The sequence below is a fragment of the Populus nigra genome, chromosome 19 (assembly GCF_951802175.1).
Source record: "Populus nigra chromosome 19, ddPopNigr1.1, whole genome shotgun sequence".
Taxonomy (NCBI): domain Eukaryota; kingdom Viridiplantae; phylum Streptophyta; class Magnoliopsida; order Malpighiales; family Salicaceae; genus Populus; species Populus nigra.
The window spans coordinates 13,688,602-13,713,817 of NC_084870.1; the positions used below are offsets into that span (position 1 = coordinate 13,688,602).

The following is a 25,216-nucleotide window of genomic DNA, read 5'->3' on the forward strand; positions in this document are numbered from 1 at the left end:
TTACTTTACATTATGGGATATCTGTTTATAGATAGTGGTAACCCATCATCTTTGATTTCATTTCATTTGATTGTGCAAGGCATCATCTCTATTATTATTATTATTATTATTAATTATTATTGTGCCTGTGCGTGGACTGAGTGGAATGATGATATATATATTCGGTCGTCTTCTGCTCCTTCCTCATGGATTTCTAGTCTTTGATCTCATGTGTCACGTCGGATTCTAATCTTCTCTTAACGTTAATGGTCAAATATAATATGCATGCACAAGATCAATGGTGGTCAAGGGTCAAGATTATTTTTATGTTCATATCCATTATTATAACCAAGGTTGTCAAAATCGCGATTCAACTCGTAAAATCATATGTTTTTACGAGTTGATATAGACTTTACATGCTAAATCGTTTATAAAACTTGAAAATTAAATCAAAATCAGGTCAAATCGTTAAAATCGGGTGAAATCATGATTTCACTGCTGATTTAACGATTTTACACGGAAAATGCATTTTGTCTGCACCAGGGTAAAAGTTTCATGCTTTCCTACTTTCCTTGCGTGGCAGGCTTGAATAAAGCCACGTAAAGGGTAGCTTTGAATGGAAAAGTAAATAATTTCTGGAAAAGCCAGGTTTGTTGTCCTTTGTATTAGTTTTCGTTTTACCTTGAATGAACTTTCTGCGCTCTTTCTTCTTGACTTGGTAACCGTGGTTCTTTCTTCTCACATGAATTGCTATTTGCTACTTTCCACGTTGAGTTTTTTGTTTTTAGTTGAAAAATAAGTTTTTTTTCCTTTTTTTTTAAAAATTATTTTTGTTTTTTTTTAATATTAATATGGTTGGAAAGTTAAATTTATAATTTTTTTTTCTATTAAGCTAGCGTGATTTACTAGTTTGTCAAATAACTCAGGTTATTCTTGTTTATAAATTTAGTGAGGTGTTTTTTTTTAATTAAACTTGACTTTTTTTATAGTTTATTTTTTCTTATAAAATTAAAAATAATAATTTTACAAAAAAACCATGCTATTAAACTTTATAAAGTAACAAAAATTAAAAGGTATAGGATAACTATTATTCACCCATGAATTTTTATTTGAAACATAAATTTTTTTAATGTATTTTAAAATTCCTTACGATTTTACAATTTTACGATTTGTTTTTACGATCCGAGTTTACATGTTCCGTACCGTGTCAAAATCGTGATTTTGACAACCTTGATTATAACCCATGGAAATTAAGAAACTCCATCCCGCGCGTAATTAAAGAGATCTTTAGTATAATTAAGATTGAAGAAAGTGGGAAAATTATAAATACTCAATGAAAGTAGGATGCACTGGTATATTCAATTTTTGTGTATTATTATTAATAATATTATTATTGCTGCACACAATACTAATTAAAATTATTATTTTTTTTGTAAAAATCGAGGCTAAACACAAAAAAAACTATATTAAATAAGAAAGTCTGGATTCAATAAAATCATAATATAAGATAAAAAATAACTCTAACGGTGGGTCCTAAATAACCCAATTGTCTCTACAATTTACTCAACTACAACTATTGTTGATTTCAGAATGAAAGTGAGAAAGAATCATTATGGGCTTCGTGATATGATTGCCTAGGAGTCAGAAGGTTCTGATTTGATATGAGTGATTGTCGACATGTTGACAAAATTAACCCGTTTTCTACCAGTTAAGATTATCTATGAGTATGCAAAGTTGGCGGAAATGTTTATGAACGAGATTGTGTGATTGCATGAAGTGCCAATCTCAATAGTTTCGGATAGAGGTCTGCAGTTTACAATGCGATTTTGGATGAAGTTTCAAGAAGCTATGGGTACTAAAGTACAGTTGAGTACAACTTTTATCGTTAGACAGATGGTCAGTCTGAAAGGACTATTTAAATCTTGAAATAAGTTCCTACCATTAGTGAGATTTGCTTACAACAATAGTTATTAGGTTATGATATAAATGGTGCCTTATAAGGCTTTGTATGGTTGAAAGTGTAGATTGCCAATTTGTTGGTTTGAGGTTGGTGAGAAAAGGCATATGAGACCAGAGTTGATTCAGATTACTTCAGAGAATATAAAAGTGATTAGGAAGAAACTTCAGATAGCTTAGAGTACAAAAGAGTTACGTGAATAATGAAGAAGAGGCATGGCTTAGATTTTTAAAGGTATCATTAACCAAGAAAGTGTTCAGGTTTGGAAAGAAAGACAAGTAAAGTCCTTGATTTATTGGACTGTATGTTATTCTAAAGAGGGTTGTAACAATTGCTTTTAGGTTAGCATTGCCACCCAACTTGTCTGCTATACATCCGATATTCCATATTTCTATGCTAAAGAGGTACATATTGGATCCATCTTATGTGTTAAAGGTTCAACAAATTGAGTTTAAAGATGATATGACTTATGAAGTGCAATTAGAAACTATAGTGAACCAACAAGTGAGGATGTTTAGATCGAAGGATATAGCTTTAGTGAAGATGAAGTGAAAAGGCCATTCATGTGAGGAAGTGACATAAAAGCTCAAGGATAAGATGTGCGAGGAGTATCCTTATCTTTTTTATAGTCTCGGTAAATGTTTAGCTTTCTATCAAGTTTTGAGGATAAAACTTTTATAAGGCGAGGAGATTGTAATATTTTAATATAAAAGAGAAAGAATTGATAGGAAAAGGTAACAATGCCCTTAAAGGGATAGTTATTAAGTATAAAAAAATAAGAGGAATTGAGGTAATTGCATATGAGTTGATAAATATAAATAGAAAAAAATAGAAAGGGAGATATGAAATTAGAGAGAGAGAGAGAGAGAGAGAGAGAGAGAGAGAGAGAGAGAATAAAGGAGAAGAAAAAAAAAATAATAAAATTAAAAGAAATAAGTTGTTAAGGTAATTTTTATGCTTTAATATGCATAAGAGTTGTTATTAGTTAAGATTTTGAATTTGTTGAAGATTAAGGTTTCAAAGATTATGTTTCGGGTTTAATTGATGAGTTGATTAAAATGTTATGAATTAATTGTTATGGGTAATGGTTTAATTGGTTGATTTTTAAATGATTTTGTTATTAATAATAATTTTAAGATTAATTGGTTTAGTTGATGTGTTGGGTGTAAGAGTATTGAGAAACCATGAAACATTCTTGTTGGAAATCTGGATAGTATGATTTTAAGGTTGAAGATGATAAAATTTTAGTTTGGTCCCTCAATTTTAGAAATTTACAGTTTAGTCTTTGAGCTTTGGATAAATAAAAAAATTGATCCTTGGAGCATAATTCAAGATTATGGACAGATTTGAGGATTAAAAATGGGAAAAATTTCAGTATAGTTATGAATTTATGACATTTGCAGTTTGGTCTTCCAATTTGATAAAATTACAATTTACCTCCTAAAAATCTAAGAAAATTGCAGAATGGTCCCTACTTGGAATTTTATTTTTTCAGATTGGTTTGATGAATAATTGATGTTTATTTGGTAAATTATTATCAAGTTTTATGATTTTTTTTATTCTAAATTAGATTTCGAGGAAATCGTTTGATTTTTGAGTTTTTAAGAAAAAACTATCGGTTTGGTTCATAAACATATAGAGTTATGAGTTAGACCTTAAGTTAAGTGTGTTAAATAGACTGTATATTATTTTTGAGTCATTTTTAGTATGTCTCATTTTGTGTTTAGAGAATCTTGATATTCTACTTGTGAGACATTAGTAGGATTGCTTTCAGTATTTACTTCCGTGTTATTTCTACTTTTGAGTCAAATGAGTGAATAATTTTTTATTTGCTAAAGAATTAGTATAAATACTTGAATTAGTAATATGGAACTGGTAGTGCTTCTTGGTAATTCTTATATTGTTATTTATTTATTATTTATAATTAAGCATGATCACTTATTGAAACTAAATCTTTAATATGAACCCTTATATACTTCTGAATTGATAGTTTCTTATTTGATTGATGTCATGAGTTGAGCATTGAGATATGAATTTGTTTGTTGGATTATGATATGAATCTATGGTATGCCAGTTTGAATACCATACTAACAGGGCAATGTTAGTCTTAGTACACATTATATCTGAACCCTAGTTGGTCAGGGGAGTCACCAACCTGTGATGACTGATCATCTCACTGTACAGAGCGTCATGCTCATTGTATTTTGATTTTTTGACGATCCTCACCTTATGTTATTCTTGTTATGATCTATTTGAGAAACTTTCATGTAAGAACCTAAAGTCATATTTGTGTGTGTGTGTGTGTGTGTGTGTGTGTGTGTGTGTTTCTCATTGTTGTCGTATCTCGTGTGTATATATTGAATGTTATCAAGTCATTGAGTTATTGAATTCACTCTCTCATTTTTTTTAAGGCTCATAACTTGTTGGCAGGTCATTTTTATTGGACTTTCAGAATCTACTTCTTTTGTTGTGATTAATATTTTTCCTTTATATATAGTTATGTTATCATATTACGTAGAACTTTGTATTATTTATATAGGTGAAAAAATTTGTATGTAAATTTGCATTCGTATTAATATGAAAATCTAAAAAGAGACCTTGTCTATGTGCTGATCATATATTTAAAATTCAGGTCGTGTGACAAAACACTTGATAATTAATTAACTTAAGAGTGTGCTAGCAAGAAATAGGCTTATTTCTTGGATGTGGATTAAAAATGAATCAATGAGGCATATAATTAATAAATCCTTCAACAAACCAAATGGCTTGTCATAATTATTGATATACATATGACCTTGTAAACAAAACCCTAATTTACGACAAAATAAATACATATGTAGGAGTGATTATATAAATGAACGTGGAAGAGAGAGGGGAGGGGGGTGTGCTGAAGCGTGCCTGCACTACTACTTGCTTGCTATCCCTTCCTATTCCTTCATCCATAGTATTTTAATATAATATTTAGACTTTGTCGCTGACAATAAATCCCGCCTCCACCTCCTCTCTAGCTTCCGATTATTTTCTTATCATGCATATTCATCACTCCGACGTGCCTCCCACCCACCTTTAACCATGCATTAATCCTTGTTCAACCTTCAATTCCTTTACTCTCATCTCATCATCTCTTTCTTTTCTGTCTTAATTCCCTTCAACTCATCGCACACTAATTAAGTAGGTACGTATAAGTTGTTAGCACGCAATTATAAAGGTACGTATATAAATATGTATATATCCTCTTTCAAACCAATATATTCTCTCCAATCCAAGATTTAATTTCTTCTTCTCTTTGGCTTTTCATTTCTCTGGTGAGTTTTTCTATGATTACATACATTCATACAAGAAATTCATGATGATGATGAGGCGCAAATGTTGTTATGGTGCGTTTTTATTGTGTCATCGATTAGGTTATTAGTCAAGAAACATTAAACAAGCAAGCAGCAGCAGCAGCAGCCTAATATTATTTAATTGGTTTTAATGGCATCTCTATCTTCCCAACCATCTAAGAAGGCCATACGTAGCCCAGTAAGCACTAACAACAGCAGCTCCCAGCAGGGAAATCGTGGTTCCAACAGCCAAACTGTCAAGTTCGCTAGACGAACTTCAAGCGGTCGCTATGTTAGTCTATCAAGAGATGACATTGATATTTCTGGAGAACTATCCGGTGGGGATTACATGAACTATACGGTGCAGATTCCTCTCACACCCGACAATCAGCCAATGGACACGTCCGTGGCAGTCAAGACCGAAGAGCAATACGTTTCCAATTCTCTTTTTACAGGCGGGTTCAATAGCGTTACGCGTGCCCATCTCATGGACAAGGTGATAGAATCGGAGGTGTCTCATCCTCAGATGGCTGGATCCAAGGGCTCTTCGTGTGCAATGCCTGCTTGTGATGGCATGATCATGAAGGATGAGAGAGGAAATGATGTCATACCTTGTGAATGCAGGTATAATTAATCATCAAGCATGCATGCATGTTTTGACATAATTACAGAAACATACTTAATTAATTAATTTTTCTTTGCAGGCTCAAAATTTGCAGGGATTGCTACATGGACGCCCAAAAAGAAACCGGTTTGTGTCCAGGTTGCAAGGAACAGTACAAGGTGGGTGATTACGATGATGAAATACCAAATTTTTCCAGTGGAGCGCTGCCATTGCCACCTCCAAGTAAAGGTGGTGATCACAATAACATGACAATGATGAAGAGAAACCAAAATGGAGATTTCGATCACAACAGGTGGTTGTTTGAGACACAAGGTACTTACGGATATGGGAATGCCTTTTGGCCCCAAGACGACATGTATGGCGATGATGGCGATGAAGAGTTTCCGGGCGGCGTCCTAGAAAATATGGATAAGCCTTGGAAGCCCCTCAGTCGCGAACAGCCTATCTCCCAAGCCGTTATCAGCCCTTACAGGTAACTTACATCTATCTTTGTCTTGGTTTTGGATAAATTCACTATAAACTGCTCTTATAATTAACAATTGCAACATTAATTGAAGACTAAAATGTCCCAGTTAATTTAGAGGAAACTAGTATGAACTGCTATAAAAAGGAGTTATTATAGAAACGGGGCATGTGCTGTTCTGTGGTTTCTTACTGAGTTTGTAATGCAAGTGCAGCCCCATAGTTATGATCCCATACTAAATTGCTTCCAAAGGGAACCATCCAGCTTTCCGAGGCCCAAATAAAGCTGTCATCCGTGGTGGCAGCTGGAGAACTATATATTAGGATATGGAATATTTAGACTAAACACACGGGAAATAATCCATAAATCTTGGCATTTTCCATAACATTTCTGAATTATACAAATACAAATGAAAATGATAAAATGGTAGGCTAGTACAACATTTCCTTATGTGTATATATATATACACATTTGCAGGTTGCTGATTTTAATTCGAATGGTGGTGCTGGCTTTCTTCTTGCATTGGCGAATAGTGAATCCAAATGATGATGCAAGATGGTTGTGGGGTATGTCAGTGGTTTGTGAAGTGTGGTTTGCTTTCTCGTGGATCCTGGATATAATTCCCAAACTTCATCCCATGAACCGGTCCACTGATCTTGAGGTCCTCCGTGACAAGTTTGACATGCCATCGCCTTCCAATCCCAGTGGCCGATCTGATCTCCCTGGTGTTGACCTCTTTGTGTCCACTGCTGATCCTGATAAAGAGCCACCACTTGTCACAGCCAACACTATCCTTTCCATTCTCTCTGTGGATTATCCTGTAGAGAAGGTGGCATGCTATATCTCAGATGATGGAGGTGCGCTCCTCACTTTTGAGGCAATGGCCGAGGCAGCAAGCTTTGCTGATTTGTGGGTTCCATTCTGTCGAAAACATAATATTGAGCCAAGGAATCCTGAAACCTACTTCAACCTAAAAGTTGATCCAACTAAGAACAAGAGCAGGCCTGATTTTGTCAAAGATAGAAGGAAGATGAAAAGGGAGTACGATGAATTCAAGGTGAGGATCAATGGGCTTCCAGATTCTATAAGGAGGAGATCGGATGCTTTCAATGCAAGGGAGGAAATGAAGATGTTGAAGCACATAAGGGAGAGTGGAGGTGATCCTTTGGAGCCAATAAAGGTCCCGAAAGCTACATGGATGGCTGATGGCACCCATTGGCCTGGAACTTGGGCGTCCCCAGCTGCCGAACATTCCAAAGGTGACCATGCTGGAATTCTTCAGGTACTAAACTACTTCGTGATCATTTTGTATTTCCTCGATCATAAACCTGTCTTCTAAATAATTTGACAATAATATATATGTATATAATGTTAATTTGTGATCATGTGGATGCAGGTGATGTTGAAGCCTCCTAGCCCTGACCCACTGATGGGAGGAACGGATGATAAGATGATAGACTTCACAGATGTGGATATACGTCTACCTATGTTTGTGTACGTCTCACGAGAAAAGAGGCCAGGTTATGACCATAACAAAAAAGCTGGTGCCATGAATGCTCTTGTAAGAGCATCTGCCGTTCTATCCAATGGTCCATTCATTCTCAACTTAGATTGCGATCACTACATCTACAACTGCAAAGCTATCAGGGAAGGAATGTGCTTCATGATGGACAGAGGAGGTGAAAATATCTGCTATATACAGTTCCCTCAGAGATTTGAAGGCATTGATCCTAATGATAGATATGCTAATCGCAATACTGTGTTTTTTGATGGAAACATGCGTGCCCTTGATGGTGTTCAGGTACTTGAGAATTAACGAAATAATTAAGACTAATATATATAATTATTGCCATTTTTAATCACAAGAAAACACACATTAACAGCGATGGATTGATCTTACATGAATCTATGCATTACAGGGCCCGGTTTATGTTGGAACGGGTTGCATGTTTAGAAGATTTGCTTTATACGGATTTGATCCACCCAATACAAACAAGACGGAGCAAAAGAAAGATTCAGAGACGCTTCCCTTAGCAACTTCCGAATTTGATCCTGATCTTGATTTCAATCTGCTACCCAAGCGGTTTGGGAATTCTACATTGCTGGCTGAATCTATTCCTATTGCCGAGTTCCAAGGCCGGCCGCTAGCTGATCATCCTGCTGTCAAGTATGGCCGTCCTCCTGGTGCTTTGAGGGTCCCTCGTGAACCACTTGATGCTACTACAGTTGCTGAAGCTGTGTCTGTCATTTCTTGCTGGTATCATAAACTTTTCATTTCATCAATGATCAATCAACTCTAGCTATCGATTACAACATTATCTGTGCCTGTGACTGTTTATTTGGTTCTCAACAACAAGAGATATCTATAGATTACAAGATATTCACCTTCTATCTTATTATTATTTGCTGGTGTATATTAGGTATGAGGACAAGACTGAATGGGGGGACAGAGTGGGTTGGATTTATGGTTCAGTCACGGAAGATGTTGTGACAGGCTATAGAATGCACAACCGTGGCTGGCGCTCTGTCTATTGCATAACCAAGCGCGATGCATTTCGTGGCTCAGCTCCAATTAACCTCACTGACCGTCTTCACCAGGTGCTTCGTTGGGCTACTGGCTCTGTTGAGATTTTCTTCTCCAGAAACAATGCCTTTTTGGCCAGTAGGCGTCTCAAACTTCTCCAGCGCTTTGCTTATCTTAATGTTGGCATCTACCCATTCACCTCGATTTTCTTGATCGTCTATTGCTTTCTCCCTGCACTCTCACTTTTTTCCGGATACTTCATTGTCCAAACTCTGGACGTTGCATTTTTAATCTACTTGCTACTCATAACTATTTGCCTCGTCGTTCTGGCTATTCTAGAGGTGAAATGGTCTGGTATAGAGTTGGAAGAGTGGTGGAGGAACGAACAGTTCTGGCTTATCTCTGGAACCAGTGCCCACTTTGCTGCTGTCATGCAAGGCCTTCTCAAGGTGATTGCAGGAATTGAGATATCTTTCACATTGACTTCCAAGTCTGCAGGAGATGAAGTTGACGATATCTATGCAGACTTGTATCTTGTAAAGTGGACATCTTTGATGATTATGCCCATTGTTATTGCCATGACAAACATAATTGCCATGGCCTTTGCTTTTATAAGGACGATTTATAGCACAGTTCCGCAGTGGAGTAAGTTTGTTGGTGGAGCTTTCTTTAGTTTCTGGGTGTTGGCTCATTTGTATCCTTTTGCCAAGGGCTTGATGGGGAGAAGAGGAAAGACCCCAACCATTGTGTTCGTTTGGTCCGGTCTCATTGCCATAATAATCTCTTTGCTATGGATTGCCATTAGCCCACAAAAGCCAAATGCAACAGCTGACGGAGTTGGGGGAGGGTTTCAGTTCCCTTGAGCGCCTCAGGTTGAGTGAACACCAGATGCAAGAATCTTAAATTACTGAACTGTACCACTTGCAAGATCCAAGTCGGTTCAAGAAACTAAAAGATAGAACGAGATTTTGCACCTTTTGTATTTTCTTCATGTAATTTCCTAAAAGACTTGTAAACTAGGAAGGTCATAGGTAACCTGTAACGAAGGAATGGATGGATGCTGAAAAATCTGTAAACTTAAGGTCAAATATTGATAATAATCCCAGAAATATTTTCGCGAGAATTCAGTAGAAAAAAAAGCGTAGTTTTCTAATCCTCCATAACTCTGTCCCCATGTGAATGAATCCATCCCTTTGCATGATGCAATTTTGATGATTTATGCTACTTAATTGCAGAATAAAGCAAGCGTAAATAAACTTGTCCATTTAGATCTCTAAGCTCAACTGTGAATGTGACTTAACAAATTACACTACAAAATCAGAGTTTTGACATGATCCTAAGAACTTTCTTTCATATCTTGGGAGCAAGATGACATGGAAATCTCTTCCCTGTGTGCTCAAGTGACAGCCAAATCCGAATTCTACTGATCTGATGGCTCAAGTCACCTCCTATCCAGACTTTGTTTTTCTTCTTTTGTTTCTAGAGAGTGAGAGAGGTGGTGGCGGTAGGGGAGGAGAGAAGAGAAGAGGAGGAGAGTGACTGCTCAACTGACTTGTAATTTGTTTTGTTAAGGTAAAAAAAAGGCAGCGCAGATCGTCGGCTGATGGCACTGTCCGGCAAACTGGCCCCCATGAAGTTTTTTTATGGAGTATTTCATTCCATTAATTTGATAATTTTTTTTGGGTTTAGGGTTTAGGCCTGGACACATTCCATCCGTCCTGAGTAATTAAAAGGCCCATCATCACCCTTGCATTAGATCAAAAATAAATAATAAATCTCTACTCATCATCAAACAGCCCTTGTTCAAGGTTCAAGCTATCAAAATGGATAGCGCAGTAGAATAGCACATCCCTCCTTCTCCCTCCCGTCCCTCCCATCCTCCCTCCCTCCCTCCCTCTTAATCCCCTCAATAAACTACCATTTCTCTCCTCCTTTTCTTTCTTCTAATACTCTTTTTTTTTTTTTTTGAATCATCATACTGACCCTAAACGACAACAATGACAATTTCCTAATTACCAATTATCAATAACAATATAATAAAAAAGGTTCACAACTCTTTCCTTCTTCTAGGGTTGCCGAAACCCTAGAAAACTCCCCCTCCCTCCGTCCCTCTGTATTTCCCATTCAAAACAGAAGAAAAGAAATAAAGTTGGAGCTGTTTCTGTATCTGTTTCCGTATCAGTATCAGTATCAATAGCAGTTTCTATGTGAGGGTCAGTTGTTTCCTTTTTTACCACTTGTTTCTGATTTCCTTATATTCTACTGCCACTACTTCATTTCTTTTTTTATTAAGTGGAGCAGACTGATATATGTACATGTCAGTTTAATTTTTATTACATTAAAAAAATAATTGAATTGAATTGGAGATGGAAAACGAGGTGCTTGAATTCGATATAGGTTTAGGAAGTGGTGCTGATGATGATGCTGTTGACATTGATATTGATGACGACTTGCCTTCCACTCCTCCCCTTCCTCTTCCTCTTCCCAGCTCCACCTCCACTCCTCCTACTCAAATTTACCTTCCTGAGGGTGATCTTTTGGATCTTGAGCCTTATGAGAGCATGGAATTCGAGTCTGAAGAGGCTGCCAAGGCCTTTTACAATTCTTATGCTAGGCGTGTTGGCTTTAGTACCCGTGTCAGCTCGTCCCGCCGTTCTAGGCGTGATGGAGCTATTATTCAGAGACAATTTGTGTGTGCCAAAGAGGGTTTTAGGAATTTGAATGAGAAGCGTACTAAGGATAGAGAGATCAAGCGTCCCCGTGTTATTACTCGAGTTGGTTGCAAAGCTTCTTTGTCTGTCAAAATGCAGGATTCTGGCAAATGGGTTGTCTCCGGTTTTGTTAGGGGACATAATCATGAGTTGGTCCCTCTTGATCAGGTGCATTGCCTCCGTTCACACAGGCAAATATCTGGCCCTGCTAAGACTTTGATCGATACATTGCAGGCTGCGGGAATGGGCCCTCGTAGGATTATGTCTGCCTTGATTAAGGAGTATGGTGGAATTAGCAAAGTTGGATTTACAGAGGTTGATTGCAGGAACTACATGAGGAACAATCGTATGAAGAGCATGGAAGGAGACATCCAGCTCCTTTTGGATTATTTGAGGCAAATGCACAATGAGAACCCCAATTTCTTTTATGCTCTCCAGGGGGGTGATGACCAGTTCACGGGCAATGTGTTCTGGTCTGATCCAAGAGCTAGGGAAAACTACAGTTATTTTGGAGACACTGTTACGTTTGACACCACCTACAGGTCCAACAGGTATCGCTTGCCCTTTGCACCCTTAACTGGTGTTAACCATCATGGACAGCCTGTTTTGTTTGGTTGTGCTTTCTTATTGAATGAGACCGAAGCATCATTTATTTGGCTATTTCAGACGTGGCTCACGGCAATGTCAGGCCATCATCCAGTGTCGATCACCACCGATCATGATGCAGTAATAAGTTCAGCCATCATGCAGGTCTTCCCCGAGACTCGACATCGCTTTTGCAAATGGCATATCTTCAAGAAATGCCAGGAGAAGTTGTCCCATGTGTTACTCAAACATCCAAGTTTTGAGGCAGATTTTCATAAATGTGTTAACCTCACCGAGTCGATTGAGGAATTTGAATCCTGCTGGTTGTCGCTTGTTGATAGATATGAACTCCGGCATCATGAGTGGCTTCAAACGATATATTCTGATCGCAGGCAGTGGGTCCCTGTGTATCTGCGGGATGCTTTTTTTGCAGAGATGTCTATAACTCAGCGAAGTGATAGCATGAACTCATACTTTGATGGTTACGTGAATGCTTCAACCAATCTGAGCCATTTCTTTAAGCTGTATGAGAAAGCTATAGAGAGTCGAAATGAAAAAGAAGTAAAAGCAGATTATGATACGATGAACACAAACCCAGTTTTGAAGACCCCATCTCCAATGGAGAAACAAGCATCCGGGCAGTACACTAGAAAATTGTTTGCAAGATTTCAAGAGGAGCTAGTTGGGACGCTAACTTTCATGGCATCCAAAGCAGAAGATGATGGGGAGAGCATTATGTACCAAGTTGCGAAGTTTGGGGAAGATCATAAAGCTTACTATGTTAAATTCAATGTTTTGGAGATGAAGGCGCGATGTAGCTGCCAGATGTTTGAGTTCTCTGGCCTTCTATGCAGACATGTGCTGGCAGTCTTTAGAGTCACCAATGTGCTTACCCTCCCATCACATTACATTTTGAAACGATGGACAAGAAATGCCAAGAGCAATGTCATATTGGAAGAACACCCCTCTGATGTATATAATGGCTATCTCGAATCTCATACTGTTCGATATAACACCCTACGCCATGAGGCTTTCAAATTTGTAGACGAAGGATCCAAGTCCCTAGACACTTACAATGTGGCAATGGTTGCTCTGCAAGAGGCCACAACAAGAGTTGCACTGGCAACAAAGAATGAGGGGAGAACTAGTGTTGTGAATAGCCGGAATAGAGGGGACATGGCAAGCAATGGGATTAGGGCTAATTATACCAGTGGTAATCATCTGGGGAGCTCTGGCCAAATTTTGTCGGAGGTTAGAATCATTTTCCATTTACCACGCTTCATGTTTCATCCATTTTCTTGCAATCACATGATGTCAATTGATTTCATTTATTCCTACAGATGCATTGTAGGTTTTCTTTTGAGATCCTCTGCATGTCAGTTAGTGCTCGCATTTCTTATATGGCAGTGCAACAAGATATCTGTATTATGATGATCTTAGGCCTGTTTTCAACTGTCTTCTTATTGTTGCTATTTTGCAGAAGGATACGGATAAGAAAATCCAAGAACTTAGAGATGAACTGGAGCATGCAAATCGAAAGTGTGAGGTATACCGAGCTAACCTCCTTTCAGTTTTAAAAGATATTGATGATCATAAGCTACAGTTGTCAATTAAAGTACAAAGCATAAAGATTAGTATGAAAGACAGCATCTGAAGGTGCAATAGAACTTTACCATGTAGTTTCGTTTGTAATCTCTTCCTTTTTTTTCTTTCTCCTCCCAATCAATTGAAAGTCCAAGTACTTCATTGGTGCTCTGTGGATGAGGTTGATTTTGACCTTGTCAGTGCTTTAGAGATTGTGAAAGCTTTCAATTTATCTTCTCTTGTACAGTGCACTTATTGTCTTTAGATCTATACGAGGAAGCAATGATTTCTTCAATTTTAGGCAGATGCATGGCCAAAAGTTGTGTAATATATTTAGAGAATTTGTTTTCCCAGTATCTCTCAGCTGCACCATGAAATACATGCAGGATCGATCTTTGCTCTCTCTGAAGTGCATCGTTCATTGGTTTTTAGTGTCTTTATTTACAACACTGCGTGCCTGTTCACTCTGTCCGGCTTCTTTCGGAATACTGCTTTATGCATACACAATCACAGAAAAATTAACAGGTCAATCTCTGAATTAAAAAACCCCCTCCTGTACTGTGGCTTTAGGAGTGAAGTCCATGTGCTACGTGCTACAAAGCAATCTCTCAACACATGCATGGTGTCCTCCCTGACTGAAGGGCAAATTAAGATGGCAGCAAGAATTACCAGTCAGATGCCTAGCTACTCTTTGATCATTAGTCAGCAATTTGTTATGAGCCACCAGCCACAAGAAGTTTCTGATTCTCTCAGGCCCTTTCCAACGCCAAATCAGCCTCCATATCGGTTCCATAGGGAGTTAGCATCCCTCACCTGAAACAAATAAACAGATTTGGTTGTGAATTGTCCACTAGAAGAGTGTCTCCAATACGATGCATCTCCCTCCAGTTCATTACTAGGAGGTGAATGGCTTGCTAAAACCAAAACTACTTGCACCGGGAGAAGATGAGCAAAAAGCTCCCACTTCCAATGATTTCCCTCATTTACCATGTCCGCTACGGTCGCATTCCCCTCTGCTTCTGACAGTTCGTGAGTTGTATGATGACTTAGAGCCCCATAACCATCAAGCCACACGTCTTTCAATTCCAAAAGAGGACTTTCCTTCCATTCCCTACAGACCACATTGTTCCTGCCCTCACCTGCGACCAGACCTTATAGATTGCTTTCCACAAAGGGGAATCTTTGCCCTTAGCCTTGGGATCAGATGTACATTCCTGTGACCAGCCATACATGCATCGAAGAACACAAGTCCAAAGACCATTCATGTCATTCATAATGCTCCACCCTCGTTTCATGACAGAAGCCTTATTCATGCAATGCATATCTCGCATTCCTACCCCCCCTCCAATCTCGGCTGACATATTTTCTTCCACTTAATCAAGTGAACCTTTTTACTGCTTCATAATCTGCCCAAATGAATCGACGACATATCTTCTCAATCTCATGGAAGATGGATTTTGGCAGTAAAATGGATTGCATCGGATAAAGCGGAACAGTCATGAGCACGGATTTGCAAAGAGTGATGCGGCCTGCAAGTGATAGATTTTCACATAGACGGCAATTTTCAAACACAAACGTAGAAGAAGCAGAGCGGGTCAGAGTCGCACTCGCTTCTTCAGAACGGTGGCCCATGTGAGAGTATGGGCTTTAGAAATATTAGAGCCGGCCCAAGATGTAGTTTGAGAGGTTGAGTCCACTCCAGATATAAGGGGAAGGAAGCCGATCAAAGCGAAATATCACTTTGGGCCTTCAAAAGGTACAGGCTCTGCTGGGCATGGGCTGGAATGGCACTTATCCCACTTACAAAGACCTATCCTAAATGAATTAATTAATCCACACTTCTTGTAAATCTTCCTCTCCTAGAAATTAGAATTAGAAAGCGAAGATGCTCGAGGGATCTCGTCTGTCTTGCTACCTACGATTGTTTAATTTCCTTTGGATATCTTTGTCTGGAGGAGGCAATCAATTCTAGAAGTGTGGAAAAAAATTAAAAAATTAATTAAATCAAGAAAAATAAAAAAAAATCAAATTGTAAAAAAAACCTGATTAAACCAATTAAAATTTTTAAAAACCGGTCAATTCTGTTTTATAAACCTGAAACTGAAAAATCGAACCGAACCCAAACAGGAAAAAAACAAAAAAAACCAAGCCAAACCTGAAAAACCCCAAGTCAAACTAGAAAAACCGAGCCAAAATCAAGCCAAACTGAAAAAACTGATTTAAAACGAAAAAAACCGAGCCAAAACTTAGCCAAACCGGTTTGAACCAGTTTTTATTCTAAAAAACTGAACTGAACCGATTGGTTTGAATCGATTTCAGTTTTTTTTTAAAAAATTCAGTTTAATTATTTTTTTTTTAATGAAAACCAAATAAAATAATAATAATAATAATAATCACCCCTATCAATTCAACGGTCAAAAGGGAAATAAAAGAGGAAAAGAAATTTAAGCGTCATGGAGAAATCCTGTCTACGTGGTCCTCTCCTCCTCCTCCTCTTAATTTCTCTCATGAAATGACATTAAAAGTGCCAAGGCTCGGGGTTGGGGCCCTCGGTACCGACTAGCAAGTACACTTTTCCTTGGAATATAATCTACCTTCGACAACCTTCTTTTCTTTTCCTTTCCATTAAGTACTGTACTGTACGGCAAACAATGAAAAAGAGATATATATTTTGAATCTCTTAATTTGATTTTTTTAAGGTTTTTTTTTAATTATTTTTTTTTCATTTTCATCATTTAACATTGAATTATTAGGCTTTGAGCTTCTTAATTTATTCTACTTTTTTTTTATTGGCTTATCACTATCTCATATCTCAGATCGAAAGTTGATTGAGTTAGCCTGGATTAACTTGATTTTTTTTAAAAAAAAAATTGATTTTATCCTTTGTCATTGAATTATTGACCCTTGAACGTGTTTTATGAAATATTATTTAAAAACAAATGCACGCATGATGGGTTATCCCTAGTGGGGGTGGTAAAGTTAACCTGAGTTAACTTTCATTTTCTTACTAAGGTTGTGTTTGTTTTTCGGAAAATGATTTCCGGAAAAACACTTTTCAAACTTTCATGTGTTTGTTTGCCATTAAAAAAGTTGGTCAACGGAAAACACTTTCCAGTCAAAGGAAAATTTGGCTTGGTTTTCAGGAAAGTGTTTTCCTAGAAATTTTGGGCGGAAAACACTTTCTGAAAGTTGTGAAAAATTTAGAAATGTCATTATTTGCTGATTATATCAAATTTGATCCTCAAACTTTTGATTGTTATATATATATTTTTTTGAATATTTATTTTTTAATTTCATCTCTTAAAAATTAATTTTTATATTAACTTTGGTCTTTATTTTTATAATTGTTATTTGCTTTTTCCTTATCATTTTTTTATTGAAATTTTTTATCTATCAAATTTAATCCTCATTCTTTTGATTGTTACTTATTTTATTTGAAATAATTTATGAAATGTTAATTATTATTATTTTAATTTCTTCATCTTTTAATTTTTTTATTTTTTATTTGATCTCTATTATTTTGATTATTATTTATTTTATTTGAGATAATTTATGAAATTATATTTTTTTTCAATTTCATTCCCATTCAACTTTTTTAATTTGTAAGATTTGTTTCTCATTATTTTAATAAACTTGAAAAAATAAAACATTAATAAGTTATTTTTCAACTCATTTTCCATAATATAACCAAACACTGGAAAGTGTTTTCCAACTTATTTTCAATTACATCACCAAACATCGGAAAATACTTTCTCGGAATTTACTTTTCCGGAATTCACTTTCCCCATAATTCACTTTCCAAAAGGAAACTACTTTTCAGCAAACAAACGGGGCAAAGTTTTTTTTATTTAACTTTGGTATTTTTTGCCAAATGCTTCTTTTAGAGGTCTGATTTTTTTCCTCAATTTTTTATGGCTTTTTTTTTTATTTCATCGTTTTGCATGGAATAACTTGCCTTTTAGCTTTGTTATTTTTTTGGTTTTCTTTTTGTTTGGTTATTACGATGGTTGATGCAACCAAATTATTCGATAGTTTCACCCACATTTAACTAGTGTTTTGCCTATGTTTTATATATAAAATACTTTGATATTTTATGTTTTGAAGGCATTTTTTGATGAAAGATGGAAAAAGGAGTAAATTGAAAGTAATTGATAGATTTGACTTTTAGTCAATGTTTTGTGCAGAGCGTGAGCTCTAGGGGTCAAAATAAAGTGATTTCAGTGGCATTAAAAATCTAACATCCATACTTTTCTAGAAATCTAAGGCAAGAAAATAAAATATGGAAGAGCATGGAAATCGCAGCTTCCAAAGTCAAACCTCGCAATTTGCCGATGTTGACCTTTGACCATTCTGACTTGAATATCTGGAGCTACAGAAGTCCAATTGATGCAAACTCAATTTTGTTGGATTCCTGACTAAAAGGCCTATAAAAATTCAAAATTTAAGAAAAAAAAGATGTCATATGAGGGAGATATGAGTTTTCAAAGATGGCAACTGAATTCTGTCAGCAAACAGGTTTTGTGAAGAAACGAGTCCAAATTACATTCTGAAGCATCTAAACTGATATCCAAGTTTTTATACGAGCAATTTAGCTCCTCTAAGTCAAAGCTTGAAGATTTCATGCAAGGCTATTTCTCCTTTTCTAGGAAAATAGTTATTGAAGTACTTAAATGTAAACTATCTACTTAAGGGAGGACTATTTTGTAAAATAGAGACTAGGGTTTCTTAGGATATAAAAAGAATGAGAGAATAGAAGGGGGGCAGCCAGCCAAGAGGAGAAAAACGCCCCCCTCCTCTAAGAAACCCGAAATCATGCATTCCTCATTTTGATTAGTTGTTCAACAAACATGCAAGGCTAAACTCATTTTCTTGGTTGCAATGACACGGAAATCTTTGGATTTCAAGAACTGTGAGATTTATTTTACCTTTTCTTTTCAGTTTATATGATGAATATGTTTGTTCTCCTATGCTTATTTTTCCTATGATTGTTTATTTTAATTGCTAGAGCGGACTCTAAGTTATTATTGTAGACAATTTATTGCTAAATTTGATATCAAAACCGGAGTTGTGGTATATGAACTTGTGAAGCAACTGAATTTAATAATTGTGACGAATCTACATTATTAATCTTAGGGAGAACATTCAATCAAATCAAATATAGACTGCAGACATTTATGGTTTCTTGATTAATCAATTTATCTAGTTCTTAAGACTACTATTGAATTAAATTACTAGTGAAGACACTGTGGTTGTTTGATGGTTAGGGTTAGTTATATGGCGGATCCGTTAACTAACCAATGTTAAGAAGAGATAAATATTCAGAATATAAATTGATGTTTTGTTTCCATGATCAGTTCTGATTTTTGTAAGTGGATGTGTGCTAGTGACCAATGTTTGTTCTTTTGATAATTTTCTGATTTTATTAAATTTCGTTTCATAGTGTTTTGTTTTCTTTTACTTTAGTCTAGATAACGTCCAACCCCCGCCCCACCCGCCCGCCCCAAATTACATATCATCTAGTATAAAAATCTGACTTCAACCTTCCTCGTGGGATCGACCCCTTACTTGCTCTATACTATCTTGTGTGTTGTGTTTTAAGTTAGGGTAATTAATTTGTGTGACCGCGACATCGCAATAATGACGGGTTAGTAAAGTTAACTCAGGTTAGCTTGGAGTTTTTTTGAAGTTTTTTTTTGTGTTGAACTTTGTTTTGTTTGTTAGGTGCTTCTTTTGAATTTCTTTTTTCTTTTTTCCTCATTTTATATCGTAGGTTATAGGTTTATCAAGTTAGACCAAGTTGACTCGAGTTTGCTTCTTTAGCATTATATTTTTAGATTTTTTTTCATTTTTGATAATAGGTTATTAAGTCTTGAATTTTATAATTTTTTTTTATTTTTTTTACAGGTTATTCCAATCTTATCATGATTTGATAAATTTAACCTGATTTATTTCAGGTTATGGCATTTGAAAATTATTTTTTTACCTTGAAAAAATTTGAATAGGCCAGCAGCATAGCGCGCCTGTCTAGATGGGTGCTAAAACTGCTCCTTGTGTTGCCGTTTTGACTGGTTAGACCACGCAAGCTTTGTTTAACCGCGGCGCTCCAGCATGACTTGTGGTGTTTGTTAAAATGAGTTGCTAGGTGGGCAGTAAAGATCATATGAACAGCTAGGTGGTGGATATCTTGGAATCACTGCTACGTGTGGCAGTTGCTGTACGTTTTGGCAATGCCAGCCCAGCCCAGCCCAGCCAGGAAGGTTTAATCGAGAGAGAGAGAGAGAGCATGGAGGGTGATGAATAACAATAACAATAATAATAGAAGGGATTGGGGCTGCACAAGCATTGCATAGCACATGGTCGGTTAGTGTTTAATCGAAGGGAAGAGAAAGGAAAGGGTGGATGTTATTGTAATGAGCAGTCTGAATGCATTTCCCACAACAAAATTCTTGTTCTTATACTCTAATGTTGTGAAAGATCTTTTCAGATATGGTCGGCATTGTTTTTTTTTTTCCTTTTCCACTCCATCTGCCTCAAGTCAAACCGGACCCCTTGGCTTTGGGCACCACCTGTTCCATTATCGATCCACCCCTGCTAGCCCACCTTATGCAGTGCTCCGGGGTGCCTCTGTCTAGGGGCACTAGTACACATGACCATTATCTGAAAATATAAGCAAAAATGAAATTGATCTCGAACAATATGTGTCTAAGAACTAAGGATATCATTTGCCATGTTTTTCTTTTTTAAGAATCACATCGACTTAATCTTGTGAGTCTGAATCTTGAATACAAATGGATGCAAACAAATAAAGTAGCACGGAGCAATTTGAGCTTGGCACAGCACTTCAAATATCATTCCTATGTCAGGATTTAATCATTACAAGGTTGACGAGAGGGTAGGAGCCTTGCTGGGTTGGACCAAGTTGTAGTTGACCCCCAAAAAACACCTTCATTGGAGATATTGTTTATGTATGAAAAGATCGACTTATAAAGTCAAGTTGTTTTCCATGATCTCTCTGTTCAATAAAGTTGCTTTGCATTGTTTTAAATGAATGAAATCAAACCCTCCATGCTCGTATTTACCATTGATAAACATAGAAGATCAGAAAAATTCACGATGACTACTATACAAACACATTAACATAATATTAAAAAATTATAAGGAGCACGCACAGTAGTGTTAAAATAACACAAGACTGGGTGGCTAAGAGAGAATGTGGGGTCGGCGCCAACCCCGCCGTATTCCGATATTATCTGGAAGGAACACACTTACTTATGCACTGCTAATTAATTTATTAATCTATGAATGAATTGATGAATCGATCTAATATACATGTATTGATTATGTATATGATAACGCGTGGACTTCTTAGAAATTCAAACACCTTTCTTTTTTTGTATTGTTCTTACCCGGCCCCTTGCCTATATATATGTACAGAATGGTTCCCTTCCCTGCAGATGTAAACTCTGATCAATAAGCTGCAACACATGCACAAAACAACCATTCAATAAGAGGGGAAAAAAGAGAGAGTAGCAGTTGAGGAAGGTGCAGGCAGCGATATGATTCCAGTTATGATGTATTCTCGCCAGTCTTCAGGCATTTGTATGGCTTCTGCCAGTGCCCTCCAGGTATGAAAAGTTGCAGGAGAAGGATATATGCTGCTCCATTTGCCTGATGGAGTTGGAGAAAGAAGATGAGGTGAGCCAACTCTCAAGGTGTACGCACGTCTTCCATATGGATTGCATTGAGAAATGGATACAGCGTGATCACTTCACCTGCCCAATCTGCAGGACCTCCATAGATCATTAACTTTTAGCTATCAATACTTGTTTCATTTGTTTGTTTAATTAGTTTCTTGCCCAATTTTTTGGTCCATGCAGTAATTGTCCGTCGACTTGTACGTCTAATTTGATCATTTTGATTTGATTTCAACGCGTAAAGTCTTACTTTCAGATATACGTACAGTCTGATTAGTATGATCCTGCACTTGCACAGCCTGTTGTACATTTATGGAAACGGATAAAAAAAAAAATAGATACCAGCAAGAACACTCTGCTCTAATTAACTGCGCGGTCGCAAAACCAGAAAGGCCAAGTCAAGTCAATGGCAAGGACATAAAAAATCAGACAGGTATATACATCTTTTAAAATTGTCTCCTGGGGATCAAACGTAGCATGTTGACATTTTTTTTCTATTTTTGTATGATAATATAACGAGACAAACAAAAACTAGAAATCAAGCCTAATATACAGGCAATCTTACGAAACGAAATTTAGATTAATGTTTCAGCTCATGAGCAGAAGCTAGGCAAAGGGCAACTGAACTCTCATCTTGTAGAGCATAGAGTGCACAATGGAGCCCTCCTGGCATGCACAAATGTTACCAGCCATGATCTCTCTCCCTCTAGCCCTCTCTGTTTTATTATTATTATTATTATTATTATTATTATTATTATTATTATTCCTTTATCCTGCAGAGGCCACAGAGGGTAGAGGTACTAATTGATTTGTATAATTAAATAACATTTTGTATCCTTCAAGTCCAAAAAATATTCACGTCTAAAAAATATTCACATTTAAAATAGAAGTTTATGTACGACCAAATTTCATATTTATCTTTTAACTTTGAAAAGTCTAAGGCTGCCTTGAAAGGTATTTTCATATTTCAATCATTTTTTTTTACAATATTCATATGCTTTTAAAATCTGTTTAGTACTTTGCATTATTATAATATTAATAAATTAATAAAATAGGTCTGCACGTGCCACGTGTAGGCACGTCATCGCCTCCTGCACCATTCTGGTAGAGCGTGGAGGCAATTACAATGGTCAAAAAATGTTAATCGCCTACTCACCCGGCACCGACTCACCCGGCACCGAGAAGGCAATGTTTCTATTAGTGTCACGACCCGAGTCCCGGATCCATGACCGGCACATAGGCAAGGTTCCCCTCCAAGGTTCCATACCTATGCGAACCCAAACTTACACACAAACTTATCCTAACTCAGTCAGAGTTCAACACAGCATTAATAACAAAATCAACTTTATAATATAATTGAATTGTCTTAATACAAGAGTTTATATAAGTTCAGAGTTTTAGAGCACTAACTAGACATAAAGGAAAGGTACAAAGTACAACCAAAAAGCAGGTTCTGAAGGTCCAACAAAATGACCTGCTATCAAGCTATAAGCCTGAAAAGAATAAATAATGAGATGGTGAGTTCAACAACTCAGTGAGTAGATAACATTCAATATACACACACGAGGTAATACAGCAATGAGAACTATATATACAAGTATGGCTTTAGGTTCTTATAGGAAGGTTTCTCAAATAGGCCATAACAAGAAGATCAAATGGTAAAGTTCGTCAGAAAATCAAAATGCAATGAGCATGAGGCTCCGTACTGTGGGATGATCAGTCCACACAGGTTGGTGACTCCCCCGACCAACTAGGGTTCAGATACGATGTGCACAAAAACTAACACTACCCTGTTAGCATGGGTATTCTGACTGACATACCATAGGTTCATAATCATAATCTAACAAACATATTCATATCTCAAAGCTCAACTCATTACATCAATCAAATGAGGAGCTATCAATTCAGAAGTCAATTCAAAATATATACTGGTTCATATCAAGAATTCATATTCAATAATTGATCATGCTTTATCATAACAAGGATAATAATCAACATATATATTATCAAGAAGCATGATTCAATTCATATTAACAAATCAAATATTTATACTATTTCTCATGCATATGGAAAATTATCCACTCACCTGACTCAAAAGTAACAAAACTCAAAGCTGATATCGAAGAAAATCCTACTGATGTCCCGCCGGTAGAATATCAGGATTATCTGAATATAAAGGAGACATATTCAAGAATGACTCAAAAGAATATATAACCTATTTAATATACTTATCTAAGGGTATATTTCATAACCCTAAATGTTTTTTGAACTCACTAGTCAATTTTTCTTAAAAACCCAACATTTAACGGTTTTCCCGAAATCTAATCCATAATAAAAACAACTAATAAAATTGACAATAATTCACTAAATAACCCTTAATTATTCATCAAACTAATCTGAAAAAAAGTAATATTATAGCTAGGGACTAATCTGTAATTTATCATATTCTTAAGGGTTAAATTGCAACTTTTGTCAAATTGGAGGACCAAACTAAAATTTATTATAAATCCATGAATATACTGAAATTCTGACCATAATTAGTCCTAATTTCTGTCCAGATCATCTCATTATACTCCAAGGACCATTCTGGAATTTTACCAAATTTTTAGGGTCAAATTGTAATTTTTGTCAAATTGGAGGACTAAATTGAAAGTGTTAAATTCTCTTATCTATACAGTAATTCTGTCCATAATTCATATGTTATTCTGTTCAGAATCTTGGAATAGGCTCCAGGGACCATTCTGCAAATTTTCCAAAGTTTGGGGACTAAACTGTAATTTTCCAAAATTGAGGGACCAAACCGAAATTTTGTCATCTTCAACCTCAAACCCAGAATTTTCAACAGAAAACCCACTGTTCTTTCCTTATTTCTAACACAAATTCACCATTCAACAAAACCATAACTCAAAATCATCATTTTCATCTACAATCTCTCAAAATCATCCAAATAATCAAATACCCACAACAATAAACTCTATAACATTCAAATTAATTCATCAATTAACCCAAAACACAAATTTTCAAAACCCTAACATTTATCAAAACCAAAATTAAAAGCTCAATAATACAAATTTATACATTTAACAACTTAAATCTTACCTTTAAACTTATTTCCTCCAACTCCTTTTCTTTTTCCCTTATTTTCCCCTCTTTTCTCTTCTTCTTCTTCTTCCTCTTTCTCCCTTCTCTCTCCCGTCAGTTTTTACTCTAAATTTTCAGATCTCTTGTTTTCTTTTTTTTTCTTCTATTTATATATATTATGTATTTATACAATTACTACAATACCCTTCATTTAATTATACCCACTTCTAAACCACCAAGGGCTCTATAGCCTTTTCATATCTCTTTATATTCAAAACATTACAATTAGGGTGGCATGTTTTGTCATCCAAGCGGCGGTTCAACGACGATTAGTCTTTTTCCTCCTCAACTTTTTTCTTTTTTTCTCCTGGGCTTTAGTAGTCATGCAAAGTTTTTAAAAATTCAATTGTGTCCTCAAGTTTGTATTTGTTTTGGGTTTGGTTCTCATTTTTTTAATTTCTATTTTTTTTTAATTTGATGCTTCTTTAAGTTTATTTTGTTTTTAATTACATCCCTCATCATGTAATCTCATTAGATTTTTTTATTCAATCTAGTCCTCAATCTTTTTATTACTATTTTTTTATCCTTTGTATTATTATTATTTTTTATTTTTTCCTTGGGAATTTAATTTAATTTTATTTGGTTTCCAATTTTGATCATCATTTTTTTATTGCTCTTTTTTTATCATTT

General features: G+C 36.1%; 2 protein-coding genes and 1 long non-coding RNA gene across 3 annotated transcripts; 2 read left to right on the top strand and 1 right to left on the bottom strand.

The window, feature by feature from the left end:
- Positions 1-5,178: 5,178 nt before the first annotated feature.
- Positions 5,179-9,994, top strand: LOC133680443 (cellulose synthase-like protein D4). The gene is made up of 6 exons (XM_062103401.1): positions 5,179-5,883; positions 5,964-6,356; positions 6,825-7,629; positions 7,744-8,148; positions 8,267-8,604; positions 8,768-9,994. The coding sequence occupies exons 1-6, from the start codon at positions 5,411-5,413 to the stop codon at positions 9,732-9,734; spliced, it is 3,381 nt and encodes a 1,126-aa protein (XP_061959385.1). The 5' UTR covers positions 5,179-5,410; the 3' UTR covers positions 9,735-9,994.
- Positions 9,995-10,710: 716 nt separating this feature from the next.
- LOC133680444 (protein FAR1-RELATED SEQUENCE 5-like) lies at positions 10,711-14,046 on the top strand. The gene is made up of 2 exons (XM_062103402.1): positions 10,711-13,418; positions 13,648-14,046. The coding sequence occupies exons 1-2, from the start codon at positions 11,238-11,240 to the stop codon at positions 13,819-13,821; spliced, it is 2,355 nt and encodes a 784-aa protein (XP_061959386.1). The 5' UTR covers positions 10,711-11,237; the 3' UTR covers positions 13,822-14,046.
- An 8,726-nt stretch (positions 14,047-22,772) lies between these two features.
- On the bottom strand, positions 22,773-24,791 carry LOC133679111 (uncharacterized). The gene is made up of 3 exons (XR_009836104.1): positions 24,545-24,791; positions 23,532-23,611; positions 22,773-22,938 (listed from the first exon to the last, which is right to left on the bottom strand). It is a non-coding gene; the product is annotated as an uncharacterized LOC133679111 (long non-coding RNA).
- Positions 24,792-25,216: the final 425 nt, after the last annotated feature.

Coding starts and splice junctions, on each gene's coding strand:
- LOC133680443 (XM_062103401.1), top strand. CDS start 5,411: ATGGCATCTCTATCTTCCCAACCATCTAAGAAGGCCATACGTAGCCCA. Junction 7,630..7,743: donor ACCATGCTGGAATTCTTCAG/GTACTAAACTAC, acceptor ATGTGGATGCAG/GTGATGTTGAAGCCTCCTAG. Junction 8,149..8,266: donor GTGCCCTTGATGGTGTTCAG/GTACTTGAGAAT, acceptor TATGCATTACAG/GGCCCGGTTTATGTTGGAAC.
- LOC133680444 (XM_062103402.1), top strand. CDS start 11,238: ATGGAAAACGAGGTGCTTGAATTCGATATAGGTTTAGGAAGTGGTGCT. Junction 13,419..13,647: donor CTGGCCAAATTTTGTCGGAG/GTTAGAATCATT, acceptor GCTATTTTGCAG/AAGGATACGGATAAGAAAAT.